General features: G+C 44.2%; 1 protein-coding gene across 1 annotated transcript in view; it reads left to right on the forward strand.

The window, feature by feature from the left end:
- ATP9A (ATPase phospholipid transporting 9A) overlaps positions 1–12,274 on the forward strand; it is a 482,075-nt gene that overhangs the window by 168,840 nt on the left and 300,961 nt on the right. Inside the window, exon 9 of the mRNA XM_086932451.1 lies at positions 4,536–4,611. Coding sequence (XP_086788577.1) covers positions 4,536–4,611 — 76 coding nt within the window. The remainder of the gene's footprint in view (positions 1–4,535; positions 4,612–12,274) is intronic.

Here is a 12,274-nt window from a genome sequence, read left to right on the forward strand (position 1 = left end):
GATCCTTTAGCAGCCAAAGTACAAGACATTGCCTTCTATTTATTTTACTTGCACACCTCTGGTTTAGCCTTTACATCCTCAAGGCAACATCTAATGGTGGTACCTACCAAATAGGCAACATACTTCCCTATTCAGAATTCCAGCCATTAAAGTTTTCGTGGAAGGTCTTAAGAGTCATTCTTCCTTGAGTGCCACCAGCTCCAACATGGAATCTCAATATTTTATTAGCAGGACTAATGGGCCCTCCATGTGAACCCCTCCATTCCTGCCCCCTTCAGTTTCTATCCTGGAAAGTAACATTCCTAGTCGCTATCACTTCGCTTAGACATGTCAGTTAGCATCAGGCCCTAACTGGAAGAACCCTTCTTCCAAATACACAGGGATAGGGTTCTACTCTGGACCAACCCCACATTTCTCCCGAAGGTGGTCTCACAGTTCCACCTATATCAATTCATTGACCTTCCTGTTTTTTTTTTTCCATCAACCAGATTCGGCTGCAAAACGGTTAGTACACAAATTAGATGTAGATTGAACTCTTATGAATTATAATAACAGGACTAAATCATTCAGAAAAACACAACTTTGCCACCGCTTATAGAGGAGGACTGCTTTACGGTCTATGCACTGCATGTGTATCTACAGCCACACATGCCTCGAACGGAAAATGTTACTTACCCAGTAAGCATCTGTTCATGGCATGTAGTGCTGTAGATTCACATGCACCACTCTCCTCCGAGATGCCTGTGCTAGTTGAAGTTACTTTCACTCCTTTTACACTAACTCCTTTGGCATGGATGTCTCTATATTCTAACTTCGTTTCACATTTTATCCTCACCCGGCATGTGAGAAAACAATCTAACAATGGAGTAGATGACCATGGGCATTACCATCGAAAGGAGGAGTCACAGTACTCCGTGACTAAAAAGACTTTCTTCAAAGAAAAACAACTTTACACATCTGAGGCTAACACTAGATGACAGGATTATGCACAGCATGTGAATCTTCAGCACTGCATGCCACAAACAGGTGCTTTACTGGGTAAGTAGCAATTTACTTCGGACATCAGTCACACGCTGGTCTGTGCAGAGCATGTTTATATACAGCAAAACATGCCTGAAAACATCTGTTCATAACGTGTAGTGCTATAGATTCACATGAACCCAACTACTCCCCAAACATGTGTGGCTCTAATGAAAGATCTATTCTTTCCTCAAAACACACAATCCAACTTGGAGTTGCACATTACCTCCTAAGAAAGAAGTCACTCTAACTCATGACTCGACAGACTTCTTAAAAAAAGAAATATTTGCAATGAACCCATACTAGATTGCAGGATAGTATGCAGAACTTGCGATTCTACTGCAATACGCAGTGCAGACAGATGCTTGCAGTGTCAGTAACCTTTTCGTTTCTTGCAGTGTCACAAATGACCATTGCAATCTCTTTGATGGTAAATGATACGTTCATGTGTTTGGCTTAAAAATGTCTAACACTACCCAGTTTAAATCGGTTCTGTTGCTATTATCTCTGTTGCCTTATTGATGTTTTCTGCTTCGTGAACTCAAGATGCATCTTGATAAGTTTTTAATAGCTATATTCGACATGCATGAATTTTCAAGTTGAAAGTTGTGAGAGCGTTTTCTGGTCAAAGTAACCATAAAGTGGCATTCTGGTAGGCTCGTGCACATGTGCTGCCATTTAGGAGCCTAAGCAACAAAATAATTTCAACAATGCCATCACCAGGCAAAAAAACACTCAATTAAGTATTTGAGCTTGATGTGATATAAAATACTATGGTCTTGGTTGCCATGGGCTTCACTTTACAAGATACTAAAACATGCCTTTATTGCTTCAGAACCATTTTATGTCCTTTAATAAAGGTAAGCTTGTATTTTTGTTTCACACACTAACCATATGTGGTCACTTTGAGTTTCCATATTCCTGTCTCACCAGCTTTTCTTGGCGCCAGTATAAACTTACTTGAGGCAACCCTCCCTCAGAGATAAATGGCACCCACCGTAATATAATAGGGAAGGATGCTATTTACTTATCATGTCCTAGATAGGAAAGCTTTGAATACCTTTATTATCTTTACATACCCCCCCTTCCTTCCTAACATCCCCTATGCCCATACGACAGCCCCTTCAGAAATACTTTTCTGGGGTCCAAATACCTTCCCAGATGAGGAAGACCTTATTGACGGAGGGTTGGTAGGGGACTAGGAAGAGGAAGGCTGGGATTCAGAGTAGTGGAGATTACCAGTAAGTAATTAGGATTTAAACCAGTATATAGTAGCTGTAATATTCATTACTTGACCTCCTTTAGATGGAGAAAAACATTGTCCTCTATGTTAGATGCAATAATGCACTGTTTTCTCTCACGTGTCGTTCACTTTTAATGGTTTACCTTCATAAAAATGTTTAATACAATGGCATTATATGCTTGATAATAGGTAGCATTCCTTAGCGCTGCTGGATTCAAAGACATTCGGAAATTGATTTTGTCCAGCAACACATTTTCAGAACTATTCACACTCTGAGAAGCCTGGTCATTTTTACTGCTGACTTTTAGCCTTATTTTTGGCGGTAATTAGAATTTGACCAGGATTCTCCTTATAGCTTATTAGCTGGCTGCACGAACATCAATACTCTTTGGTTGATAATTGTTTTCCTGTTATTGCGAAGAGGCGGCACATATGTTTGCTGCTGCACCTCAGTTAATTTTTAGTACATAACCGCTTCAGTCTCTTTTGTGGTACCAGTGGCCAGTCATATCCCAAAGTTTAACCCCTTCGCTGCGGCGGCTATTCCGCCGCAGCGCTAAGGGGGTGGGGCGGCCGCGTGGCGGCTCCATACTAGTGACGGAACCGCTCCGTCACGGCTCGCGGGTGAGCAGGGCTTGTGACGGAACGGTTCCGTCACGAACCCGCCCGCCCATTAAAGCGTCAGTGCAGGCGCGTAATCAGCGCCGCGCAGGCGCGGCGAGCGGGCCGTGACGGAACCGTTCCGTCACAAGCACAGCTCACCCGTGGCTTGTGACGGAGCGGTTCCGTCACAAGCATGGAAGAGGTTATTGTTTACTATTAAATCTTCTACAAGGATTGAAAACAAATTTTACATCATCTAGTCAGTGTATTTATGAAAGAAAACACGGCCACTGTTCGTTCCTCTTTTTAGCTTGAGACTACTAGACAGCAAGTGCACCATCTGCTGTGAGGTATATGGTGGTTTATCATGAATGTCGAGAGGCGTGGCGAGCTCCCATTGCTTACCATTGTTTAGCTTTCCTGTCACTCTCATTTGCTTGCTTCTTATTCGTGTCCCTGCTTCTCAATCTTGTGTTTCCCCCGGAGTATAGCCTGTTTGCCATCTTTTTGATTGGCTGCCATTTCTGCTTCCAGGCTTTCTTTTCAAGGACTACTTTTTTTCGTTTGTGTACTCCGCGACAGTGCATGTGTATTCAAGCTGTCTCCTTTATGTAGCTCTCTCTTCCTGCACTCTATTTTACTCTCTGTCTCCCATGTGCTTCTGCCTATTGTTTTACTGCACTCTCAGTTTTGCTGCCCCACCTACGCCGTTTTTATAGCTTTTCTCAACCCCGTGGTGCTTTTACTCTGCCTCTCCCTGCCTGTATTGCTTCCACATCCCCACAGCCTCACTCATTTTATTTACATATCTGTGTTGCTTTGGTGTCCTCCTGCCCTCCCCATGTTGCTTCCTCCCGCTTAAAAATATAAACAATGCTTTGCACATTTTATATTCTTTTAGTTACTGTGTAACTAAAAAACATAAAAAGCGATAGGTCCTTTTGAAGGCTTGCGCATATGTGGTACGCGCACCTCCAAAATGATGTGGGCGATTGCATTCAAGACTTTTTTGTTTGTTTTTAAAAGTGTAGCCATGCTGCTTAGCATCAGGGGATGTGCAGCGTTATTTAAAAACATTTGTAAAGCCAATATGTTCCAAACGCACAACCTATTGGCTTTGCCAATCATTGTTTTTGCCAATCATTGTTTTGAAGGGATATGTTTTTGTAGAATACTACTCCATTCAGTTATATTATAGAGATATGTTCTCAAAAGGTATGTTGATAAACTGTGGGAAAAAAATTATGTTCATGTTCAGTAGTGGTTCACTTGAAAATGGAGAGCCCCATGTGTGAATATTAAATTGCACCATCTTTTGATAAAACGCCAATGAAAACGGACACACTGTGTTTATTATTTGCAGTTTTTATTTGTAATGTGCTGCTGGCAATCTGTTTTTCTTGCCACAAAATCCGCTGGCTAGATCTATTAAATAAATTATTTTAAAGTAATGCAGATCATAATTAATTTTTCGTCAAGAAGATTAAGTTTCTCCTTCCTTAAAAATATATAAAATATTGATGTTTTTTTTAATTTGCAGCAGAGTATTTTAATTGTCAGTAAAAAAAGGATTAGGCGGTGAGCTTTCACTTAATTAGGAAAGCAAAATTGACTTCTCAAAAGCACCTACATCATTTAGGATTTTATGACGCTTTTTCTTCTTTTTCAGGAGGACAGTGATCCCCCTATAAACGAAAGCTTAAGTATTGAGAACACCCTGTGGGCCAGCACAGTCATTGCTTCAGGTACGATCAACACAGAGCAGCAGTATGTTTTGGAAGAGCATGGTAGCAATTTTTTGTTCAATCTGTTCTGTAATTGGAATAATCATGTCTGTCAAGTTGTGTAAATTAGTGATGGGATGAAGTTTCCCAATTGTCCCAACACCTCAGGGCAGTTGACTTGACATATAATTACCTTCTGAACACACTGGTACCAGGGAAGGATTGGAATTCATACTCTTCCTGCGAAATTTGTGACCCTTAATTATTGTTATCATTTACATTCCAATCTTTTTTTAGAACACTTGTGATATTTAATATAGTGACTGACGTGCAGATGACACAGGGGCATTTAAACTGCTGGTTAAAAGATCACACTGAGAGGTCAGCCTTCCTCAGCATTTTAATTCTGTTTTCTTTGCTCTCTCAAAGAATGGGGGAGCTCTTGTGGGTCATTTTAGGATTTCTGATGAAAATATAGGTATTCGTTCAATGCTGTAAACCTGCGTTCCGTTTACTCAGACATGGGAGACATACTGTGAGCAGTAGTTTCATTTTAAAATAGCTTTTTTAAACAGTTATAATTTTATCCGCAAGTTTTTTCACTCTGTGCGTAGTTTGCAGCTTGCACTGAAAACTCTCTTCAAGCAGCTCGAAACATTACCCACGGTAAAATGCCCTGTCATATGCCTAATAGCTGCTATGATAACTGTGAAGAATGCAGATCAGCTCAACCTGAACAATGTGCCTGAAATCTTATTTGCAAAATACGTCCACATAGGTGAAAAGGAGCAGGTACCAGGAGTTACCTCTTGGGCACCAACACTCACATCCTGCAGTGCATTTTTCCCAATTTACAATGAAAGTAATACGTCGATACCTGTAGATTTACTACTACTCCACATGGATGTAGATTTACGACTTTGTTTGATATCTCAAAGTATTCCAGATTTACTCCACATCAACATTTGCAGGTCTCCATGTTGATTCGTGGAAAACGTTTGTCATCTCATTTTCATGTTCCTGCCAGTGCAGAGGCATTTCTGCATGGACAATTATATATATATATATTGTCTTTTCTGCATGGGAAAATGTCATTGTCTTTTCTTTCTCCAAAAGAACACTTATTCTCCTATTGCCTAAATCCTTACCAAGTTTGGAAGTGTTCCGTTCCCACCCTGGTAATGGTCTGAGATTTCCAGGGTGAAAAGGTGTTGGAGAGGAGTTTGAGAATACACCCAACATTTCTAGTGTTACCCGAGTCTCAAGGAAAGTCCCTACCTAGAGCAACCACAGACCATCCTTTGTGTTGGAATAACCCATAAGCATTATTATGCCCTTGTTGGGTAAAATTGCATCTGTTAAAAATAAGTGTATCAGTCACATTGTGTGAACTCCTTGCTTCCTAAGTGGAGTCATTTGTGTATGAAAGTCAGAATTGCTTGTGCAAATGGCTCTGTGAATCGGTCGCCTAACTGCAGGTATCTTTTTCACAGTTCAAAATCAGGATATAATATGAACGCCTGCAGGATGGTTTAAAAGCTATCAATGTTCAGGCGAACAACTCTCCTGCTTTCTATATGAACTGTTAAAATGATGTCAAAAGGGGCTTTGAGGTCTAATGCGCGCTCTGCAAAAGTCTCAAGTTTGAATTTCGACAGGGACAATTCAACCTTGCAGTCTCCTTACGCTTGTTAGGTGATGTAGAATGGTGGTCCCAAAGCACTGAGCCATGCATCCAAATTTACCTGCAATTAATCTTTTTAGGTGCCTTAGGTATGGGGGAGGGGAGTTAGTATCATGCACAAACTTAAATTACAGTCCAGCCCATTTGACTACGCAGTGAAAACCCAAAAGTGGTAGATGGAGTTAAGTATAGATTTGCTACAAATTCAAAACCAAGCTGATCTACACCTAGCTCTAGAATATGTTGTAAAAATACAGAATCACTACAGGCAGACCAAATTGACTAACAAAATTAAGTCTTAGTAACATGAAGCATATAAGAAATTCGGTAATGGCAATACAGAAAATGAGAAACCGAATCTGTTGCTCAGTATATGGTTTTCGATTCATATACATAAGGAAATCTAAGTTATCTATCTAACCCTAAACTAAATCGTATCAAAGAGAAAACCTAATTAGACCCAATAAAGCTGAAAGGTGTCCGCATTGTTGAGACTTCTGTAGACGTTCTCCAAATCAGGGGTATTGCAAAGCTTAAAGCACACAACGGCATTATAGCAAGAGGTCTGTACCCCTCGAAGTCTAAAAGGAATCTGACTAAAGCTAAACTGTGACCACCAAATAAAGCTACCCTTAAGTTCCCACATCATGTGTCTCAGTACTTTCCCCTTTATTGCGGTAAAACTTGACAGTTGCACTCAAAACTCCCGTCTTCTGATCTGCACATCAGAACGTGCTTGAATTTCTCCCACCTCCAGATACATCACGGACAGCTTTTCTCCCTTTTTTCGTTAGCGCCTATCATCCTTGCCAAAAGCACTCCTCCTGGACCTCACTATTTCTTATACACAATGTGTTTTTCACTCACTGTGAGAACACATGAACACAGGCGCTCTTAAATGGGGACTATATGATTTTGGCGGGCATCCTAGCTAATAGACTGGTGCCGCTGAGCCCCCAACTGGTTCACCAAGACCAGAATGGGTTTGTGCCGGCTCGCAGCACATCGCTTAACATACAGCGTCTGTTCAGGGTGATGAGTTGTGCTACCATGGATTGGCTGATGTCTGGTTGAGCTGTGCTGGGCCTGGAGAAGGCCTTCATGTTTGCTGTGCTCCACCGATGTGGATTTGGACCCTACATTTCAAGCCTTATCGGGCTATTGTACGGGGCTCCCACGGTTCGGTTATGGTTGGGGTCTCTCTTTTCCGAGCTTATTCTGATAGGACGGGGGACTTGTAAGGGGTGTCCCCCCTCTCCCTGGATCTTCGCCCTAGTGTTTGAACAGTTAATGATGGCACTTCGCACCTCAACACCAGAATGAAGGATACGCCTTGGGGATGGAATACATGCCACTTCGCTTTATGAAGACAATATTTTGTTGTTCGTGGCGATCCCACACATCATCCCTGCTACATTGAAATCTTTTGCATCATTGTCTGGGCTAGGGCTAGGGCTGCACTGGGGCAAATCTTGTCTATATCCTTTTAATCCTACTATGAAGGACCCAGGTTGGAGAGTGGACAGGATGGTAGTGTAATGGCAACCTGTGGCATTCAGATGTTTGGGTGTCCGTTTCTACCATAACACTCAAGACCTTTTGGATGGCAATATCATGAGGGCGGTTACAGCGCTCAAGTCTCAAATTTAATTTTGGAAGCCGCTTAACCTTTCAGTTATAGGTAGGGTGGAATTAACCTCTTTTGTGCTCATGACGAGACTGGCTCGTCATGAGTCGCAATGGAGCTGTGCTCATGACGAGCTTGTCTCGTCATAATGGCTCCGCGCCGCCCTTTGCGGGTGAAATAATCAGTGGGCGGAGTCATGACGAGACAAGCTCGTTATGAGCACAGCTCCACTGTGACTCATGACGAGCTGGTCTCGTCACGAGCACCGCGGCACCGCGCTTGCCTCCCCACACCGTGGGGGAATTACCCCCGCAGCCCCGCAGGAAAGGGGTTAATCAAAATGGTCATGTTGTAACGTCTCCTTTACTATTTAGCTAATTAACTGCTCTACCCCCCGTTTCCTCCTTCCGCTCTCTGGATAGGATTGTTCGTAATTTTATCTGGAACAACTCGCTGTACCGGGTGGCATTGACAAAGTTATACCTCCCTCGCTCAAGGAGGGGGGCTGTCTCTGCCCAACTTGGAACATTATTACTTGGCGTCTCAAATCCTAATGGTGGCGAAATGGGTGGAGGAACTACACTTATTACACTCGGTAGAGCGTGACCCTCCGTATTTTCTAACCAGGATCCTTTATCTATTCCATCCCTGTAACAAACTGGATGAACCTCTCCCTTTACTGGCATCGATAGCACAGACGTGTTTCCTCAGGGCACTTCGTCTTACCAGACGTTTCATACCATATGCGCTTGGTGTACCCTTATTAGGTATGCCGACCATGCAGGACGCGTTCGGAGTACGGACCCTACTTTCTGGGTGCAGGCTGGTGTAACCACCTTGGGAGATTTATACGGAGAAGGAGCACTGCAGCCATTTCACGAACTAAGATGGTGTGCCCCCTGGCCAATTTCTTAATCATGCCTCCTGGACGGCCGCGATGAGACATTGGTGTGGGGACGTGACGCATGAACCTCTGACGCATCTCCTAGTTCAATACATGCATGTTATGAGCACAGGCTGCCACTTGGTGAAGTGGTTTGCGGAATGGATCAGGGAACATACCCAAGCAGATTTAATGCTGTTGCGACTAAAGTGGGAGGCAGATCGGGGGAGGCCCTGCACAGAGAAGGAATGGTCCATGGTCCTGGAAAGCCCCAAGCAGGACCCCAGAAAGCCTGTTTCAGGTGAATTCAATTTTACATTGTCCATAGGGCTTATCTTTTCCCGGACAAAATCAATTGATACCTTCATAGACAGGACGAGTGCTGCCCACGCTCCTAGATGGCGAATGCAGATATTTTACTCATGCTCTGGTCCTGCCACGATCTGCAGACTTATTGGGAGGGGGTGATGCAGGCGTTAGCCGCCTGACTGGATAGGTGGGTGCTGAGGACATGGGAAACGAGCATCACAGGCGTGTTTCCTAGGAACAAAAAACACAAAGCATCCGCCCGGTTTCTTGATCTGGGCTTTATTGTGGCCAAACAATTGATTTCCCGTAGGTGGAAGTCGGAGGAGTCCCCACCGATGAAAGCTTGGCTCCTCTCCATGCTGAATTGTGTGAAGGCTAAAGCAGTCTCCCTGGTACGGTAGAATACGTTGGGTTCGTGTAAATTCCCCATCTCCACTGAATGGAATACTATGCTGAGTGCCCTACCTTGGTTGTTGGTGCCAGATGATCCATTGGATGTTCCCTTTCATGATGGCTAGTGAGGTTGGCCTGGGTAGACTCATGTCCCGAATTGTGAGCAGATATGTGGACTGGGACCTCTGTCCCCTCTACTGGATGATCATTTCTCCCAGGAGTCTGATTGTGCACCCATTGGGTAGTCGACAGGACCTTGTCTTATGACGCTGGTGACCTTTGTTTCCCTCCCTCTCGTACTGCGGCTCTTGCTTCCCTCCCCCACACCTTCCTGATAGTTTATTCCCATGTTTGGTGTTCTCATAAAAATGTTTGACTCTACACACAGATTCAAGTGATATGGCGGAGTGAAGCCATAAGAAACGTGATTATGTAATTTGTTGCATGTTGCATAGTCGCAGTTGTGATGCACCATAACGTGCTTGTACAGCCTTTTTGATGAAGGGAGGAGATGCTGTGGCCGTGGGGATATGCTCAAAGTTATTAACGGTCTTGTTTATGTTCACTGAGGTAACCATGCCTGAAGGAATGGGTTCTGCTAAGACCCAGCGGTGCCAGGGATAACACCTGAAACCTTCGTGGGTTACCTGTTCCGGCGTACAAATGACAGAGACACGGGACACTTCCTTCGGCGTCAAAGATTCGAGGTTTATTTACTGCAGGGAACACAGAAGTCACGAGAAGTACATAGCATGTAGGTTCTGAGAGACTGCTTCAAATTGTATCTGTGTATCGCTCCTTTTATACAGTTTTTTGTTATACGATAACATGACGAACAGAAGTTTACAACCCGGTTCCCACAGTACATTTCATAGGGGGTCACTTTCATGTATTCAGGGCCCGGAACATAATTACAGCAACATTTGGCGGTTCCCAACTGTAAAAGTACATCTTCCCACCATTAGTGCATTCCGTTCGGCTGTAAACCGAATCAAGGAAGAAACAGAAACAGGTGTAGAGGAAGACGAGGATAGCGAACAGATCGAAGAGAGTGTAAAAGGGGTGGTATCAGGTAACACGATTGCAGGGATCAAAGGAGACGTGCCTAATGAATGCACAACTGAGATAATAGACCAACACGACAAGATGAGCCTCGAGCGGAGCCATTTGCCTTACAGTGTCATCCCCCTCATCATAAAGACACCCTCAAAGGAACACGTGTCCTAAAGACGAGCTTGGGAATCCCAGGGTCACGAAGCGGACAGTGTCCGTTCGCTGGCTACTTGAGGGCAAGGAACAAAATGGATGCCATATCTAAAATGGAACCCGTGGGTTCAGATGAAGAAACCCACAAAACAAACGAACGGTTTAGGCTAGTACAGCGAAAATGCGTACACCCACTAAGCTCGTCATTTGCGGTTCATAGATATCAGACTCGACCATATTCGGGCGAATGAAAAACACCACTTACGATTGTCACGGAACCTCAGACGCTCCTTTTGCCCTCATGTAGGCAAGCACTAGTCGTAATCGGAATCGATCTCGATGTTCATTAGACCATCCACATGTTGCTGCAACATTATCCTATCCATCAATGCTTCCTTGGTAACAGGTGGCCGTCTTATACACGTTGTGGCACAAAGGCCACATAAGGCAGGACCACACTGTACACAAAGACAGCACGTGAACAGAAATGCTACAACAACCCCAATGATCATCAGAATCTTCCAACCCCACGTCGACATCAGGCCCCAAAACCACCCTAGTAGCGTCCAATCCCTTACGTCCACGTGTATGGACTCGGAGATTTTATGCAACTTCGAGATGGCTTGATAGACAGTTGGAGCGTTGTCAGGAATGAAAATGCAGCAGCTCGAATGGATCACCTTACATACTCCACCTCTATCTGCTAGGACAACGTCTAAAACCATACGATTTTGTAACGTCATAAGCCTGTCAGCCTGAAGCTCTGCTGTAATGTTACCAAGGGCGCTCGCAGTGATATTAGCGGTCGATTCCACCACTCGAGTCAACTGTCTCAGGTTCCTACTATTGATCATAGGTCCCCAAAACGGCAAGAAACCCTTAAAGAAGTCTCCTGCTTCTTGACCGGCAGTGTCCTCTTCGCTAATCACGCCTCTCACAACTCTGGTCTTGTGATAATCCGACCCAACAGTAAAGGTCGGCGGCAACAAATTTGCAATATAACATGTGCCTGAGAAGTCACGAGGCAGCCATGTATATGCACGATCATAACAAACAAAGTAAGTACCCTTGGCAGTCAGAAGAACAGGGGAAGAGGTCGTCGGCAAAACATATGTCTCGGTACAGGCACTCCTCCCAAGCTGAGCTCGCGGGCTTCGACCTAGGCCTTTCAAACAGAATTTACCGAGATGGGGTACGATCCAGATCGGAGACGAGCTTTTAAGCTGCCGATCACCCACTGACATGCTATACTCAGCCTCACTCAGATCTCTGTATGCTCGCACCTCTTCCTCTGGTATAAGCGATGCGTCGAAGATATCCCTATCCAAATCGGCGATCGCTCTTGCCAAAGGCTTGTGCTACGGGCCAGGACCATGATCTGCAGTGCGTGGCTCTCGATGGGGGTAGGAATCTAGTGCGCTACGAAACATTGTTTGGAATGCTCGAGCTGAACCCTGGGAACTGTAAGGAAGGACCAAGTACGGAATTCCCCTATCGGTGGTATGTGGCATTAACCCACACACCCAACAATTGGTAGTGTTCATTACCAACTGATGCTGATGAAGGAGCTGAACGAAGGAAT

The sequence above is a fragment of the Lissotriton vulgaris genome, chromosome 7, assembly GCF_964263255.1.
Source record: "Lissotriton vulgaris chromosome 7, aLisVul1.2, whole genome shotgun sequence".
Classification (NCBI taxonomy): domain Eukaryota; kingdom Metazoa; phylum Chordata; class Amphibia; order Caudata; family Salamandridae; genus Lissotriton; species Lissotriton vulgaris.